The 18,703-nt window shown below is 39.6% G+C and overlaps 2 protein-coding genes across 3 annotated transcripts in view; one reads left to right on the forward strand and one right to left on the reverse strand.

Annotated features, from left to right (window-relative positions):
- Nucleotides 1-459: 459 nt before the first annotated feature.
- LOC106499874 (synaptotagmin-15) lies at nt 460-14,840 on the reverse strand. Its single transcript, XM_067299817.1, has 8 exons — nt 14,780-14,840; nt 10,386-10,584; nt 9,540-9,682; nt 8,689-8,984; nt 7,669-7,839; nt 6,675-6,795; nt 3,795-3,974; nt 460-2,453 (listed from the first exon to the last, which is right to left on the reverse strand). Exons 1-8 carry the CDS (start codon nt 14,784-14,786, stop codon nt 2,317-2,319), a joined length of 1,254 nt encoding a protein of 417 aa, XP_067155918.1. The 5' UTR covers nt 14,787-14,840; the 3' UTR covers nt 460-2,316.
- A 1,863-nt stretch (nt 14,841-16,703) lies between these two features.
- Nucleotides 16,704-18,703, forward strand: part of GPRIN2 (G protein regulated inducer of neurite outgrowth 2) — a 34,091-nt gene continuing 32,091 nt past the window's right edge. Inside the window, exons 1-2 of one of the 2 annotated variants that reach the window (XR_001295285.2) lie at nt 16,704-16,790; nt 18,018-18,131. The gene's annotated coding sequence lies outside the window, so the exon portion shown is untranslated. Of the gene's footprint in view, nt 16,791-18,017; nt 18,132-18,703 lie in introns of those variants that run through there. The other variant, XM_013961496.2, reaches the window with a different exon arrangement.

Raw genomic sequence — 18,703 nt, forward strand, 5'->3', positions numbered from 1 at the left:
GGTGTTTTCCTGTGTTATGCATTTAACTCAAATGGTAAATATTAGTACCTTAAAATTTTTCAGAAGAAAAGAAACACTAGTAGTTAAACACTGATAGGTCTTGTAATCATTCTTCCTCCATCTCACTGCAAGTCTCAAGCATGAAAAATAGATGGATGATCCATAAAAAGCAGGTAAAAAATTGCTGCATTGTGTATATGACAATTGATATCACTGTTAATGTTCCTTATTTAATCATGTGTCTGTCTTTACTGGAATAGCTCTGTTGTTCAGGAAGAATCATAAAGGACCTTTCTCGCTTACGTTACTTTGATAACCTTGAGCAACATCAAGTACATTGGTAAGTGCATTTAAATATGTTTCTCCATGAGTTTAGTTGTAATTATTGAACATGCAAACATAAATGCTTGGTACTTTATAAGAAGCATAAAGAAGAGACCACACTGGTACAATGCATTATATTATATTATTATATTGTACACCAAGTCAGACAAGTGAACAAAAGCCCCTCATTTCCGGCTTTAGAGGTATTTATGTTAATAGACACTGTGCATTACATGTATCTGCCTGCACAAGCTAGTAAACATAACTGCTTGAAGCATCCTTAACTGTTCACTTCTAATATCTTCAAGATGTTTATTGATATGGTTTAAATCATAAAGATGGAGACAGTGTATTTGCTAAAATTGCTTTATCATAGTAATACAGCTAGTATACATTTTATATATAGCTTTCTTTCCCAGATCAGATATGTTGCCTATTAGTCTTTTTTACAGTAGTCTGTAGGAGTAGAATATGAAAAAACAGCTCTGGATTTGGGGACACTGGCATTACTCATTTGGAGAAGATACAATGCGGTTTGAGCATTTTGTAAGATTCAACTAAATGTAATGAGCCTGGACTTTCTTATACCTAGTGGTGCGGTAAGCAATACAAAATGAGGGTACCATATAATATCTCATGTGGGGGATCAGGTGGAGTCTGTTATCTTATAGTCCCTTTCAGATATATTCTCATACACAGTATTTCCTTTAGACAATAACAATATTGTCAAAATGGAAAGTGTTCTCATCTCCTCAGAGAAGCCCCATTTTTAATATATTGAATTAATTAATGTTGTATCCTGTTTGAAAGGAAGTCGGCTTGATTTCAACTGCAGAGATTACTGTTCTCTTGGAACATGATTGTACAAAATGTTCCATTGCAATAGTCTGTTTATCTGGTTTATGACTGCAGGGTGTGAAAGTTGCAGAGTTCAGGTCCCCAGTGAACAATTCAGAAGAAAATGTCCTATTTCTCTTATTTTGATTAAAGATAATTGCTCTGACTTATTTTGCAGAAAAGTTATTTACTTAATGAAGAAAACTCTACCACTGAAACAGATTTATGCCATAGGGGCTTAAGCTAATTGATCAGATTTTCTGTGTAAGAGTGGCCATACTAGGTGAAACCAAAGGTCCTTGTCACTCATGTTCTGTCTCCCACAGAGGTCAAAAGCATGTATATGGGTAAAAGCATAGAGGTAGGGCAAGCGCCTAGTGGCACTTTCCCTGAGTACTCCCATACTCCTGCAAGCCTCCAGTCATTTCTGACTTGAGGGCTTCTTTTCTGTTTCTCCCTCAGTGTCAGCAAAGTGTTGTATGTTGGGGTCAGCTGAGAATATCTAACTGAATTACTGCAAGAAGTGAGCTATGCTGAGGGGCATGAACAAGCACTTATAGCTGTTTGAACAATATCCACTCAGTGTTTTCCACCATTTATATTCAAAAGAGGTTTTAAATGTAATGCTATTATCTTAAATACATTCTAAGTATTTAGCAATCAGTCAACATATTTTGGACTTTGACAGTGTTTTGACAGTTCCATGCTTAGTGGACCTCCATCCATTTTGGTGAAGCCAGTCTGTCCATGGTGATGCAACGCACTAGGCAGTTAGGCCTTACATCGTAACTGACAATTCATAGGTTATTTTGGGTTCCATCCAAATGATGGAGCGTCATTTGTGTCCACTAGTCAAAATAACTAACACTGGGAGATCATATTTATGTCTTCCTGCTTTGTTTGCTCTGCTATGTACTAATTAAAATGGAAAAATATTTTGAAGAGAGAGGGAAGATAAGAGTTCCAGCCTACCAGGGACCAAGTCTTCTGTCTGTGTTTGGGGAAGGAAAAATGTTACCTTCTTGTTATACTCTTGTCCAGTTGGGAGCGTTAAATGGTCGAAGATTTTGCACCATTTATCATTAGGTTGTGAAAGACAGTGAGAGCTTCTCATTTTAAGGGTGTTTTTTTTGTCCTCAGAGTGATGCCGCTTGCTTAAGTGCTGTGGCAGAGAGCATGCCATCGTTTAACCAGCTCCTTGGGCTTGCTGATCATCTCGTTCCAGTGTTCTAGTTCTTTGCCCCGAGTGTACATGAAGGGCCCAACTACTACACGCCCCAGCAGGTGTGCTTCTGGGGGGGGGAAAAAAAAGCAGTTAGTGATCAGCACCTGTCAGTGCTTCTGTTGAATCCTCACCTGAAGTTAGAATATTAACCTTTATTTCTGAGATGCATGTTGTGAAGTTATTTTCAAACCAAAGTTTTCATCAAGGAATTCATTCTAGATCTCAAGTTCCCCTAGTATCTACGTGCTAAGATTCAGCATTAAAAGGTACTGCAGTAAGCGAGTATTTAGTCAGTTCAGGCCTACTCTGTTGCCTGGGCTCTAAATGAGAATCAGTTTAAGGCATACAGATCCTTACCTGCCCAGACCCTGTACCTCAAGTTTATTGTGGAACTGTGCCCTAGTTTTGGGCATCTGCAACCTTAGTAGGATTCAGCTGGTGCTCTCGCTTGGGAAAGAATACATTTAGTTACTGGAGCATCAGCTGGGAGTCACAATATGTGAGGTCTGTTTCATGCTCTAACACTGACCACCCTCTGCCAATGAGCAGATCATTTCTTCATGCCTGAGGTTTTCAGCTGTAGATGAGGAAAATAATTTGAACCTGCCTTACATGAACTTCAGAATGTAAAGCAGTTGGTTGCCTGCAAGTGCAGATGATGAAAGATTCAATTATTGATCCTAGTACAAGTCCTTGTCAAGCCTCAAAGCTAAAAAAACTACCTGAAATCTCATCTAAAAGAAATTTTTTTAAGAGCATGTGAATCCAAAGGAGGTTATTAATGTTTCATTATTGAGATCATATTTGCACTGCAGGAAGAGGTGTTTGCCTTGTGACCAGCAGAAACATTGAATTCTGGTTTGCTCTCAGAGCAACCTCCTTAATGGAGTTTTCAGCAGTTAGTAACAACTGATTTCAAGCATCGGGTTTTCTGCCAGGAAAAGGCAATGTTTGTAAAGTCTCTTTCCTCTCTCTCATCTCTTGAACTGTTGTGATAATTAGAACTTCTTTTCCTCTTTCAAATTTGGTTAAGAATGGTTAATGGCTTCAAAATTTATGGGTTGTGGGCCATATACACAAATGTTCACAGAACGTAATTGCATAAGCTTGTTTCCTTAGGATACCAAAATGAAACAAAAGTATAGCTGCTCGTATATATGGACAGTGACTAGTCTACATAGTTCTAGTCATGCCTTATGTTTAATTTTTAGCCTTTGAAAGACAGACATACACTTACTGCAAATAAGTTGTTCCGCTTTTTTAAGAAACAGGCTGTCAAATACCCTAAACCTCTTTGATTTTTTTATGATTATTGCCAAAAAGGAATGAATTTCTCTCAGGTTTAAAATATCTCTGCAATATGTAAGAGATTTATGACATCTTAAATGTAATAATTTATATATCTTACTGTCTCCCTCGATATTCTGGAACACAGATAGACTCAGGCTTGCTGTATCCAGGTCTGTCTGATCTGCCTTGAAGCTGAAGGTTTCATTATACACTGGATTGAGGGATCCCAGAACAGCTGCTGTCTTTTTACTTTTGATGAATTTATTATGGTTCATTAGCGAGACTTTGACATATACACCTTGGATTAAAAAAAAAAAAAAATCAAAAAATACATCACAGGCACTTGGGAGGATAGGCTGAAGGCAATTTCAGACTTTTAGGAGTCAATAGTAGTTATATCATTAGATCATGAAAGATTCAAGAAACATAAGGCAGTAATGCAATGCATAACATGAAGTAGGGAGTACACAAAGTACTTAGGTTGCAGTGCACTTTCCCAATACAAAAGCTGTTGCTGAAAGGAACAGCCTTACTCTTACCCTGCATCCTTGATCACTTATTTCTGTGTCTTCCCTTCCATCTGATGCAGTTGGTTTTTCTTTTTTTTTTTTTGAAGGCTTAGTTTGTTGGATCAGTATCCATTTCATATATTCGATCACATGGTCATTCGATCCAACATAAGGGAGGGGTGGACCTGTGAGGGGTGGACCACCTCTTACAGCTACAGCCTGCACTTGGATCAGATAAGTTTCGGATAAAACTGAATCCCTTTGGGGGAACAGCATTATCCTATTCAAACAATCCTTAAACAAAAGGTTTTTCCAATGGCTGCTAAGGAATTTTGCTGCCCTGCTGATAAGGAATTTTATGGAAAATTAGAGGAAAAGATGTGAAAGAATGGTTTCAAATGGTCTGTCTGCTGTTTTTCTTCTAGAAAATATTATGAAAATGGTGGGGGGAAGAAGTGGAGGAAGAACAACAAAAAAATCTTGCTTTGCTTCCTGAAGGTAAGGTGACCGGTATTACATTGTGGTGTTATTCAGTAGATCTTTGAAAATGAGATCCAGGGTAGTCTGAAATTTTCCATTCTTCCTTCCTCCTCTACAAAATTTAGTGACAAGCATAAAGAAATTTCATCCTAATTGCTAGCTAAAGATTTGTTCTTTTCCAGTGAAGCAGTAAGAGATTTCCTGCTGCTACTGTGTTTATTACTCCCTGCTATTCAGTTCATTAAAGTTAGTCTGTATAGCAAAAACGATTAGAAGTGTCAGGACAGATCCAGCACTGGCAAGATCCTAATGTCACTTTGTTATTTCCACAGATCCAGTAGGCTCTCATTACTGTTTGGGAGGTTGCAGGCTTACCAGAATAGGTGCTTTTTCTGTCAGGGCTGTGCTACCTGGGCATTATTTCTGGATTACCATGTAAACTATTTGTATAAAGTCTGATTTTTAGCTATTTGTTACTTGCTTCCTTATTACTACTTAAATATATTTAACTCACTAGTTTTAATCTAAAAATATTTTCTTACTGTTCTATACTGTGTATCTTCCATCAAAGATTAGTGTCACATTAGAAAAGAGCCCTATCTCTACAAAACTTTTTATTTCAGTTTTTCTTTAGGATTTACTGGAGCATCTGTGGTCCCTAAGTCATGCTTGAAGGGCTTTATCAAATGAAAGAACACCCAATGCATTTAATTTTCATTTGTTTTTATCTCTAGTAATGTATCCTGCAGAACTGTCTTCTGACAGCTCCTCCTTCCAGAGAGTGCCTGTGACTCCTGCTTATTAGAACGAATAACCTGCAATATACTGGCATTAAATAACGTGGAAGATTAATGTTAGATCTGTGGAAAGAAACAAATAGAATTCTGGCTCTCGGTGCTGCAGAACTTCAAAACTGAACTATCAGGCAGAGATGAGTTGTATTAAGAGGTATTCTCCCTCTCTTGTAAAGTTATTGACATGATGCAAAATTAGGAACTTTTGCTTTTAGTTCATAGTGTTATTTTGCCATTCATCTTCCAAGAACTAGTCATATTTTTTTCTGGCCATCCTTATCTTAGCTGTTTGTTTTCTAGAACTAATGCATGATTTTTTTGGTTGTCCGTTGTTTCTCCTACAACAAGTGCACGATGAATAAGGTATGGTTGTGCTAATTGGAAAGCTGTGTATTCTCATCATCTTTGCTGTGTAAGTCGTCTTTTACCAGTTCTGCCCTAAACAGAGCAAATTCATCTCTATGTAGATACTGTTGGGTATATTTTACGTTTGTATTCTTTAGTTTCAGAGCCCTTCAAAAAATCACTAAAGATGCAGACACATTGAAGCTTGGTTCTTCCATCTGTTTTAGCTACCCCTAATGTTTGAGTGTGTAGATAAATGACATTTTGAGGTAGTCTCTACACTCAACATCTCTGAGGCCAAGGACACATGAGCAGGTTCCCTCAGGAAAACCCCAGCTGCAGTAAGGGAGGAAAATTGCGACTCCATCCTGTGATCCCCTGAACTGAGGTCAGGCTGTCCTAAGCTGGGAATTTTCTCCCATTTCAACTCCCTCCCAGGACAGCTGTTCAGTGTGAGCAGTTGTCCTGCAGTAGCTACCTCTAGGCTTTTGCCTCAAAATTTTTTGCCTTGGGGCAACTTTTTAAATGTAGCTGTTGCCTGAAATGCCACCTTCTTTGGACTGGAGTGCAGTAAAATAATGTTGCTTACTGCATAAAAGCACTGAGAGATCAAGAAAAAAAAAAATGTTACTAAAGATGTGGGACAAAACATTTATTGTGACACGAAACCAAAGCATAGCAGAACTGAGCTATCAAAATTTTATTATCCTGGTAACAAAGTTATGGTTTGTTTCTACACAAATTAAATCACCCTGATGTTTATTTTTTCTATGGAGATTCACTCAGCGCAAGCTTGGGCGGACAGATGAGGAAGGAGCAGATTAGAACAGGAATTCTGGAGCTGATAGCAGAGAGGAAGGTTGCACTTACTGGCAGCATGGCTCTCGTCCTGGAGCTTTAATCCCTTTGCTCTCAGAACCACTACAGTGAGACGGCCCAGGTAGTCATTGTAGCTGAGGGAGAACTGGATATCACCATACTCTGAAGGAGGCTTTGGAAGCAGAAGAGCACTAGTCAAATATATCTGAAAACCTCTCTCAGACAGACAAATGGGGGGAGGAGGAGGGATGCTTCTTCACATCAGTGGTTTCTGCCACACCAAGGTGTGTTACTGAATTGTGATGGCTTTATCTACACTACTGTAACATTTGATAGAAACAATTGAAAATACTGTCGCTATATATGTATTTGCAGGATATTCTGACTTGGTCCTTCCTTGTTTTTATTTACAGGGATAGATATATTTAGTTAAGCAAACAAGATAAGTCTTTCCAGTCAAGGTCCCAGTTTTACCTGATACCTCTCCACAGCATGCTATTTAGATGACTTAAAACAGTGATGCAGACAGCCATTCCCTTCCTCCTTCCACTGGGCATCTGAGTTGCTTCTTTATTTGCTAATGGCCAGATTTCTCTCTTTTTGTGGATTTATGTATAGTGGTAGTCAAACCCTGCTGTCTTGCTACAGTAGTATTGTTTCTTGCTTCAGGCTAATATGCATAAGAAGCCTCTTTCAGCCTTCCTGAACTTCTGAATTTGTATCTCTTCCAAGTGATGCCTGTTTCCTCTCATCTTGTGCTTTTTTCTATTCTTACTAATTCAAAACAACAATAGGCGCTTTCTCATATAACTGTCTCCTTTTAACTCATGTAACTGTTTCCTAGCAATTGGATTGATAATGATTATACCAAGAGCTATGGAGTCACAAATTAGTAACATGGGAATGTTGATACCAAGTGTTTATCAAATACTTTTGCATTTGATACAGTATATGATACTATATTCTTCTACCTCGCCTATATCCCTCCAATACTTGTAAGGTGAGAGGGAGAAGTTCAATGCTAAGCAGACTGGGGTGTGCCTACCTCCAAGTTTTCTTTCTCCAAATCTCTCCATATGACTAGTTTGCTGTCATCAGTTAGTGTTTCATTTTTCAATGGAAAGATAACTTGGCCTAGGAGATGGTGCTTCTTCTGCTTATCAACGTGATAAACCAAGAATTTCAGAGTACTTTGGAACAACATTTTACTGGAAACCTGTACAGGAAGAGGAAGAATATGTTAATAAATGTAATTGCATCTGAGTCTTTTCTACTCTGGCATGACTTCAAATGAAAATTTTTTCAAAGTGTGTTAGAGGTAGGTGGAGATTTCCTTTGATTATTTAAAGTCCAGTTTCTTAATCTGCCTAAAGTTTTAGCTATGCAGGAATTGAAAGATCCAAGCTAAAATAAAATTAGCTCATTTGGAAAATGTGAAGTTAGCTGGCAGTTTTTCAGCCTGTATATATCTAGTATTATTTGATGCTTTCATTTCTAGACACAGAAACTTAGAATTCTATAAACATTCATTTTTCAGTTGTTTGAACCTCAAACTTTTTTTAGTTTTAAAGCTTGTGTCTTGTGAGACCATAAGCCTTCCTGAAGCCCTTGAGCTTGGGAGCCAGGCTCCTAGCTTTACGGCACTACACAAATATTATATGATACATGTCGAATCTATTATACAATACATTCTAGTTTCTAGCTTGCTTCCACAGCAAAGAACCTAAAAGCTATGAAAGCCTTAGTTAAACTAGGTTGCTCCTGGACTTCTAGAGCTGCTGGGCTGCCAGCTGCTCAGCTCTAGTTCAAACTCACATTTTTGTTCTTCCCAGGACAGCAAAGCCTGGAATCTTTGGTGCAGTCCACATGTAAGATCAGTCCTGTAGCCACAGACTTACGTAGCCCAGGATCTCCAGAAGATCCAGTAATAAATCTTATCGCCGATGAAAACGACTTGTATTTTGGTAGAAGTTTGTAGAAAATTACTCATTTTCACAAAACATGTACTTTGGTTTGACAAGTTAATATTTGCAAACAAAAATCTGCTTCATCAAAAGGTAAGTACCTGAAAAACAAAGTTTTCATCAAACTGTGGGTTAAGGGTTTTGCGTTTTTTTTTGGACTGCAAGTACCGTCTTTCATCAGGCAGCAAGTAGATTTTCACAAATGGACTGCAGGAATCAGCAGGAGGCTGCAGCTTTCTGACTTTAATCAAGGAGACAAGGAGCCTTTCTGACTCTTGCTCATACTCTATGGAGAACCAGAGACGGCCAATGCTGCCCTCAGGAAAATCTGTCTCACTTTTGTCTTCAGGAAACTTGTACAGCTCTGGGTTAATGGTCCCTACAACATAAGCTCCAGCTTCACAAAACAAAAAACAAGCACCAGCAGGTTAGTCTCAAGACTCAAGCAGGCATTTTTATAACCACTGCTGTATTAGGAAAACCATGTTAATCTCTTTGTTAACAATCTATCGTTGTATAAACTCAGGATTTGAACTCCTTTTCCCTGGAGTGTGAGAGTAATTGTAGGCTGTCCCCCTTCTTTCTTTCTCTTATTCTTGTGACTGTACCTTGATAGTTCTGGATATTTATTGTTGCAATAAACAACCTTCTCTGCAAGTGGTCTCTCTGCTGTATCTGGAGGCAACAATGGGACACTTCCTGACTACCCCCATGTTGTTCCTTTATAAAAAGATAGAATGAGAGACTGCTTTGTGTGCCTTATGTGCAAGTTTACACAGCAGTGGAAAGAGTGGCTACATTCTGGCCCAATTCTTATATTAAAAAAAAAAAATTGTACTGTGTAGTGTTTGGGGCTCTTACTGTATACTGCTATGTATGGTATGCCCCCAACAAGCCTGCCTCAAAATATTCTATTTCCCCTTCCAAAAGTCCCACTTTGGCAATGTCATACCCAAAGAATGAAATGATGACCGTGGCCCAGACTGAGGAATCATGTAGGGATCACTCTCTTCCTGAATCTGTTCTTCATTCATCAAGTTAATCCAGTCCCGCCCATGCAGTGTTGGTGGAATGATAAATGGAACGCTTCTAGATCTGCTCAGAACAACAACAGCTACTGACTCTTCAGGTTTAAATACGAAAATCAAACTTGGTAACAGGGTAATATGTTTACTGTTTTTACCTCTTGATTTTGTAAAAGCTGTATAGAGATGCATAAGTAGAAAAGATAATACCCTTTGTTTTACAATTGATGTTATCTGTATAATGCCTAAAGTTCCAGCTAGGGATATCAGATCTTATGTCTTCAGACAGATCCCTCACTTTTCCCTTTCTTCTCCTTTGGAAATAATCTTTCAAAGGAAAGGAAGAATCAACTGCAACTTTTTGTTTTAGAGCCCTGAACTCCACCAGTAACTAACTTCTTAGAGAGCCTCCTTTCAAAGCTGAAGTCATATTGTTAGGTTCTCAGATGTTTCATTCTGAGACTACTGGGAATGACTCTGGCCCATGGGCCATATTTTTCTAGGTAACATAAAGCTATCCATGCACTGATTACACTTGATGGCAATATCTCTTTTACTATTGAATTGCATAAATCAGAAATAATCATTGCATTCATAGTAATAGTGTTATTTTCCTAAAGAATGAAAGAAAACATGACTGATGTTTTTATATAATTTGGGGTCTCATTTATGTCTGTACATGCATATATATAGATCATCTCTCATTTGAGTTTTGACAAGTTGAAATGAGTGACCAATAGCCTGTGCTCTAAAAACAAAACAAGATTATGCACCTTGTACTTTTTGGCTGAATTTCAGAAGATGACTGATCCTGCAAAATGGCCTTTGCTGGTGTCGTCGTGACAGGACTAGTGAGCTCTTCATAAGAAGAAAGGAGGCAAAATTTCTTCCAGAGCAGGTACGCAGTAATTCCAATGAGAACAAATAAAAGGATCCCTCCTATTACACCTCCAGCAACAGCAACTACTTGTTCTGTTCAAACATAGAAGCACATAAACCAGCATAGCAGGATCAAAGTTATATAAGTTCTGGCGGAAGAAAAGGACATTAAAATCGACAAACTTATTTGACCTACATTCTAAAATGGACTTGAAAATGAATTTTTAAATGAAGCATTCTACCCACATGCACACTTTTGTCTTTGGATGTAGCATGGCACAACAGCTGAAGATGTATGACATCAGTAGTGAGCGATTAGAAAGTGTTCAGATACTCTGACAATGATTGCAATCAAGAGACTTGGGGCAGGGGGGAAGGGGAAACAGTTGTACTAATATTTTACCTTAGCATTGAAGCGTCAGCACTCTCATAACAGAAGAAAAAGATACAGTGAAGCACCTAACATAAGGTACCATAGTTTTGTTTGTTTCTTTTTTCTACCTGTTCATCTATGTTGAACTGACACTAGAACCTGGCACAAAGAACAAGCAAAGCTCTGGGGATTTTTTCTTTCTAGGGATGCATACATTTTCTGATCTGGAAAAACAAATTTAAGTATCCCCTAAACACTATTTCCTGAATCCTGATTATTTCAGATAAAGCCAGATTCTGTGTAATTTGCATTTTGGTTGTTTTTGTAGTTTCACAGCAGTAAAACTGAAGACTTAATAAATGTCTTTATGAGGAATTCCTCTAAGATAATTTCTCATCAGACCAAGGTCAGACAGTTGATAATAGGCTCAGTTCATTGTTGTTCTGTGGCCTGTTTACACTGAGTATGCTAGAGTAAAAGGCTGGAGAGACCACTTCTACACTGTACCTGACACCCAGCCTGTCTTGGCCTACCACTTATCTATTACTGGTGCACCCAGGCGTGACTGGATCTCAGCTGAGAACTGATCCTACCAGCATCTCCTCTGTCTGCAAAAGAGCCTTAACTGCAGAATTCTCTTCCACTCTGCAGTCGGGGGGCAGCTCAGGATCAGGTGAGGGCTGCGTACTGCCCTGTCTCAGTTATCAGGGTCTCCTCTGAAATGGTGGGGGTGAGGAGAACTGGAGTTCTCTCACAACCAGTACTGACTTTTTTTCCCTTCTCTGTTTCTAGGGGACAGACAGGATGAGATGCAGCTCTGGATCTGCTTCCAACCTTGGCTCTCACCAGTGATTCATTTCCCCTTCAAACACCAGAAGAAAGCCCAACAGGGTAGGCTTGTCCGCCTCCGACCCCAGGGTTTCGAGGCTTAGGCTGGAATGCTCTCTGGCTCAGGGCTTAACATTTGGAATGGAAGGTGAGTTCTGACCTGCGTCAGGGTAACAGATGATGCAAGCAGACTACAAAACTGCTTTCCAGGGACACATGGGCTGCTTTTCTTTTGGGCAGGGTTCCCAGTGTAAGAAAAAGATTGTTATTACGGCTGTTAAATTTCTCCCTTATCACTAAGGCAGTGAACTCCAGCTGCTTTCAGTGCCTCTCTAAAACATTCTTGCCTTTTCCTTTTCATCTTCTAACTATTCTGCTTGTATTTCTGTTTTTATCTTTGCTTCTTTCTTCAGGCTCTGAACTCTGTGAAGACACTGAGGGCTGGGGCGACCCTTTGTTTCCTCCTTTAAATCCCTGCTGAAAGAACTTGCACTTCTCTATGCAAGGATTTTCAGTGTTTACCATAACAAAATATCTATCTTGCCTCAAGCAAGCTTATATTACGTGTGTGTCAATAGTATTTAGATCTGGAAATAAGTTTAGTCAGAGTTTGGAGTTCGAAAGTGGGTGTTTTTCTTTTCTTTTCGGAAGTGGGTGTTTGAAGTGTTCTAGCAATACATGAAAAAGATTAAATATTCTAGACCTCAGTGTGCACCCCATGTACAAGATAACTCTTGAGTAAGATTGCTTAAAAATCTGAATAGTTTGTCTATGTGAAAATAACATGTAGCATATATATGGTATATATACCTGGTAAAGCATAACTGTGATTATGCCTTATTCCTTTCTCCTTTTTTTCTGCCTGTGCTTAGTAGGTGCCTTGCAGTTAAGTCACCTGTCTATATAAGAGTACAAGCAAATAAAGACAATATAAGCACAACGTATTCCATCAACGCTATTATTAGCTTTGAGTAAGAGCTCAGAAAAGTAATTTGATGCCATTTAATTTATTGATTAAGACTGTAAGGAGCACAGGAAGTCAGCTGCAAGTGTACATATTACTAATCTTTTTGCTGTTGCCATGTTGCAATCAGTGATATGGAATGTCCTTCAGCTACAGAACACTTGAGCAAATACCACGTGCTCCAACATTAACCTGACCATAGTGCCCCAAAGGCCTTTATCCCATCATATCTCATTTTCCTGTTTCTGGTCCAGTCATAGGAGCCAGGTTTTTTTGCAACTCCCCTCCAGGTGTATTTTGCCTTAGCTCTCTGCAGGAATTGCCTGGCAGCTTCCCCATGAGTCATCTACTCGGTCATGTCTCCCACCACTGCAGACAGACCACTCTGCTCCTGGCTGTTCCGGAGCAACTGGCACTTTGCTGCCCTTGCAGCCCCTAGGTGGGCTGAATACCTTCCGGCAGTCAGCCGGGCTATTAGGACAATAATTGTTCTGAGGAACAGGAAACAAATGTCTGTTTGTTATGGATTAATGCTAATAGAGACAAATCTGGTTGTGCTAAACTGGTAATCTAGTTTCCTTTTGTAAGAATGTACAGTATGAAGGAATGTGAACTCAAATTCAGTCCTGAGCATGGAAATTCTCTAAGTGTGCCTTCCCTTTTAGTTTTGCAGGCCATACTGAAGTATGTCTTTACACATTGTCAGTGTCTTATAGCTTTAGAAGGCCTGACTCAGAAACACGCTTTAGTTTAGTGCCAATGAATGTAATAGAAAACAATGGTGCACTTCATACAGGTGTAATATCAGCAGTACAAATGTTTATATGGTTGGTGATTTTAGTCTCTTTTCTGACATATGTACGTTAAAGAAAAAAATAACATTTCAAGGGCCATAAAAGTTGAAGCAAGCTCAACAGGACTTTTTCTCTGTTTCACTTGTGTCCTCTCCATTCCCAAGTCTTTACTGCTCTCAGCAGTTGTCCTGTGTTCTTCTCCTGAAACCAGTCTGTCGCCTTTTAGCACTGACAGTAAGCTGAGGTGTGCTGTAATGCAGTGCATGGTACACAGCTGTGTCCAGATTTTGGAGTAAGAGAATGAATTTCCAGCCTTCTTTTTAATGTGTTTACAGTACTGAATTTGTTCATTGCAGCATGATCTAAATTATTTCTGACCCAGCTACTGTCATTGGGTCAAATTCTGCTTTTTTATTTTTACACAGTGGTCAATAAGAGGTGAAGTTTTATCCGTTTCATTGAAGTTCCCTGTGATTTAATGAGTAAGGAGAATTTGGCTCATTTTCTTTTAGTTCATCTTATCTGATAGATAAGCAACAGAGCCAATAGCTTAGCCCACAGCGTAGCACTAATCAGAAAGTCAGCCACTGAAATAAGTTGAATCCATTGTGTCTAAGGAGAAAATACATATTTATTAAATAACTACTTGTCATCATGAGAAACTGATGATTGTATTCAGCTGCGACACAGGATCGTGGCATGTGGAGATACCAAAGACCTGCTGGAATGCTTCAGCTCTGGATGCCCTGTGCCGGTGGGCTGCCCGCCCTTAGTAGCTACTACGCTTATCTTAGCACACAGAAGTGCTGATGGATACCTTTCTGTGTCTGCTTTGGGGTTAGATCCCTTTTTGCTTAGGTTTTGATATTTTTATAAACTTGTTTTAACCTTTACAGTAAGCCTTTTGGAGTTATGACTGGGTAGTTCCTCCTCAGAAGTTTTAATCCCTATAAAAATGCCCAGATTTCTAATGTACGTACAGTATAAACCGAATGATTTGGGGGGGGGGGGGGGAGTAAACTCTTTACACCGGCTGTTTGCTCTCTGACTCACACAGCCAGCCAGTTAGGTGATGGGAAAGCATTCGAGGCATAGAATAAAAATCAGAGACGAGTAACAGACCTGCAAGTTACGCAGTGGCGTTTCCTTAGCAGGCTCCAAAAGCAGGTCGGACAGCCGGACGGCCGATTAAGTTCGGAGGAGAGAGAGCCGAGCTGATTTCTTGTCCAACCAAGTCTGCCTGCAGCGTGCGTGTCTGGGGATCGGGGGAAGGGGTGCACGCCGGCCGTGCCGTGCCGGGGCGGCGGCTGCGGGGCGCGGGGCACTTACCGGGCATGGGTGCTGGGGCTCCGGGCGCTCACAGCCGCCGCCCCATCTCCGCTCCTCGCCGCCCGCCCGCGGTCCCCCCGCCCGCTCGCGGCTGCTGGCGCTCTTGAGGGCGGCGGAGCGCTGGGCAGCCCCTCCTCGGCCCGCCCCTCCTCGGGCAGCCCGGCAAACTAACGCGCAGGGCAGAGCCCCGGTGCCTAAGTAGTAGTAATGATAATGATGATGCTAGTTCCCTGGTTCGGGTGGGGAGAAAGGCGAGGAGGGAGTTCCAGCCGTAGCTAGGGAGCTCCGGCAGCGCCAGCTGCCGCCGCTGCGAGTCAGGGCGCAGCGAGCGAGGCGGGCAGGAGCAGCCAGCGCCGCTCTCGCCGAGCCCGCTGGTCTGGAAGTTGCTCCTTGTTAAATTTTGGCATTTCTCAGTCGCTTTTAAATTCGTAGTGAAGTGTTGGAGCTAAAATGTTTGCATAGCGAGTGTTTCTCAGCTTAATTTCTTCCTGTAAAATCTGAATCAGACTCCTTAGGCTGTTTTCAGAAAATGAGATATTGTTTTGCCTATGTTTAAAAAAAATAAAAAAAATCCTGCAATCTGGCCTTTTAATAGCTCTTTAACTACCAGCGAGGGAGGGGGTTTTGGAGATTTGCAGAAGAGTAGCTATTGTACCAGATAAACATTCTGTCACCCCTAAAAAAACTATGCAACTTTGGCTATGTGAGATGCTTTTGAAAACTACAGTTATGCGCAGAAAAGACTTTGATATTAGTAGCTTAACTCTTAAATTTTCTGTAGGGAAAAAATAGCATGCATGCAGAATTTAAAGCCTTTAATAAAATACCTACGCACAATGAACCACAGAAAGGCTACTTAGGCAATCACAGTTACAGCTTTTCCTAATTGTGTTTACAAATGTAATGATTTTTAATGTTTTGCCTGTGTAATAAACATAGCTAAACGGATCTTAACTAACAAAATTACCTGTGCATAGTTCCGAAAGGAAGTTATTCAGTATCACTTTTTCTACTTGCTTGCCGATGTTGTTTCTTTTTCAGAAATTATGGAAGAATCAATACCTTGAATTTAATTTATGACTGTGTTTGTATTCTATATGCTTCTTCTGTTCATGACTTGGTATTGTATACATTTGCTTAGTGCCTTTTAATCTAAAACCTGAAGAAATATGTAGGAATTAAATCAGTGGGATTCTAATGACATTTAATCAATTTCTGTGGAATTTTAGAATTATTTTAATAACACTTAAAATGTTCTGCTGTAGATGTAGTTTGGTTTATCTTTTTCTATTTAATTCTTTGAGACACTTCTATAGGGAAGAAAGTGTTTAGATAACTTTTACATTAAAAAGATAAAACTCCTTATATTTCAATTTTGCCTTTTTAATATATTGTTAGCTATTAAGTGACTATTGCATAGTCAATGGCCTTTGCTATTCCTATTTCTACAATGCATTAGTAGGAAAGAGCAAAAGGTCTATACTTTAATATTACATTAAGAGAATGAAGTATGCCACAAGGGTTTTGCACTCTTGAGGATACGTCTTTACAAGCAAGATTAGGACTAAAGTTTTGAGGTGTGTGACAAGGCAATGACTGGCTGCTCTCCATTACAGTATTCTCTTTTCAACTCACGTTTTCCTCTGCGTGAGGAACGGTAACATTGCTCAAAACATCTGACTGCTTTTTAGAAAACTACCGAACAGTTAACGATCCTAGCCAGATGCATCGTCTGCTGTGCAAACCGTGCCGCTCATGCGGGAGGATGTGAAGTGTGTGTGTCTGGGAAGCAAGAACCAGCTGCTGATTCAGCTCTTGTTTCTCTGGGCCGATGCGTAGGGTGGGATGGGCTTGGAGGAGTAGTTCTCACCCTCTCCAAAACCCTGTGGAAGGAGCTAACGGCTCAGTTGCTGAGCAGGGAGCTGTAATTTCCATCCACACACTTCTTGGCCTCTAATTTTTCTGTGCTGAGTTTTAACACCAGATAGAAATGAAGACGAATAAAAAGGAGGTAAGGGACACGATTATACTCTCCCCTATCTCTGATCAGAAACCTCCTTCCTACCCTCCTTCTTTAAAGGTTTCCTGTTTCGTCCTAGACAGCCCACAGTAAAGCATTCAGTCTTATTATATGTGAAGGAACTAAGATAAACTAATTTAAAACAAACATACAAGTACTGACTGCCACATGTCTGAGTGTGTCTGCTTCCAGCAGGTACTCGAACTCCCTCAGGAAGGATGGCTGGCAGATTAAGGATGTTTCTCTGTGCCACTGTGTGTCTGGTTATGGTTCCGATCGCTTCCAGCTAGAAGCAGGATGTGATTTTCTTCATTATTTTAAATAGCCAGCTTTAAGTTAAGTGTAAACAAACAAACAACCCCCCCCCCCCCCAAACCAATCTGCCCATATTCACATACTGCAACTTCACTGTTGTATCAGAGAGAATTCTGGAAATGCCTTAACAGGTTTGCTACCTAAATTCAGCTTCTCCTATGTTTTAACAAGTCTGTTCATTTCAAATATATGGATTGTTTTGACTAAAAATGTATTCCACAAATGCCAGCCTTAGCTGGCCAGCGTTGAATCTCACACTCTGCTTCTCAGCTGATGCTGTATGTACTTAGTTAAGTTGCTCAACTGCTGTATGTGAAAAATTATGTTTTCTAAGAAAAAGTTTCTCTGAGAGCAAGCTGAGAAGTTTAATGTTTTGCGGACCTAGATATTGTCCTATAAACATTCTGTAAAGTCCCTGGCGCATTTTTTGTACCGTAATATATACGTTTTACTGTGTGCAGATCTAGGTCTCATTTCTTGCAGTAAAACCTAGGCCTTTAAATGATCATGTAAATATTCCATTTGTAACCACCAAGTTAGATTTCGTATGCTTCAGAATAATCACTAAGACTTTCTAGTTTTGGAATATGGGATAAAGGGCCCTACGTTCTCCCCACATTTTAATGATTTTTGTAGTGTTGGCAACCATTCAGAAGTTATGAGTCTGGCCCCAAAATAATAATATATATTTCTTAAATATTTCTTTTCCTTTACCTTCTGTTTTTTAACTCTGGCACATTCCTATCATGTTTTCAAAAATACATTCTCATGAAATAACATATCTCATGATCCTGGGGAGATACCAAATACTGTAGTTTGTACTGTGTTTTTGACAGCACCTTGCATACAGGTGATTTCCTTGCTTTGCTGGTGGTAAGCTGGTCTTCCTGTTTCATACCCTAGAAGGACGACACCAGTTTTATGACTACTCTGGTGGAGGCTCTCTTCTAGCGTCAGCACAGCTGAAATTGATGCGAAAAAGGCAGACGTGTTCACTGGAAGAGGGATGTTGAAAAGGTAAGCCTGGACAGCTGCAGTTATGTTGCTCTTAAACCTTCTGAAAAATAAAAAGTGGAGCCAGAAGTGTATTATCATTTCTTAAAGAATTGATTTTAAATGTGGGAACACTCAGTCTAAAGAATATTCCATCACAAAACAGTTTTTTGAAATGTGTTAATTTAAAAACAGTCACTGCTGTGCTCCTGAGACACTAACTTAAGTTACACATCTGTTTGCATCTTTAACTTATGGTGTTATTTATACTAGAATGGGTGACATTTAAATATATGTATTTCTTAAATTTTATATCTTTGTAAAATATTTATTCAGTGCATTTTATACCATTGTGTTTATAGTCAGGTTCATTACGATAATTACTTAACGTTTTTTGTGGGAGCACCTCACAACAGAGGATAGAGAAATATTTAAGGAAAACAGAGCTGTAAAATCACAAGCATCAGTAGATCCTTCTAACTAATTACTAATTAGCGTAATTTAGCTGACAGTTTCCCTCTAAAATCTAATCCCTACTATAGTTTATGAATATTCTTAAAATCACAACAGATTCCATTATACGAAAGGTTAATTTT

This window comes from Apteryx mantelli, chromosome 7, assembly GCF_036417845.1.
Source record: "Apteryx mantelli isolate bAptMan1 chromosome 7, bAptMan1.hap1, whole genome shotgun sequence".
NCBI classification, from domain to species: Eukaryota; Metazoa; Chordata; class Aves; order Apterygiformes; family Apterygidae; genus Apteryx; species Apteryx mantelli.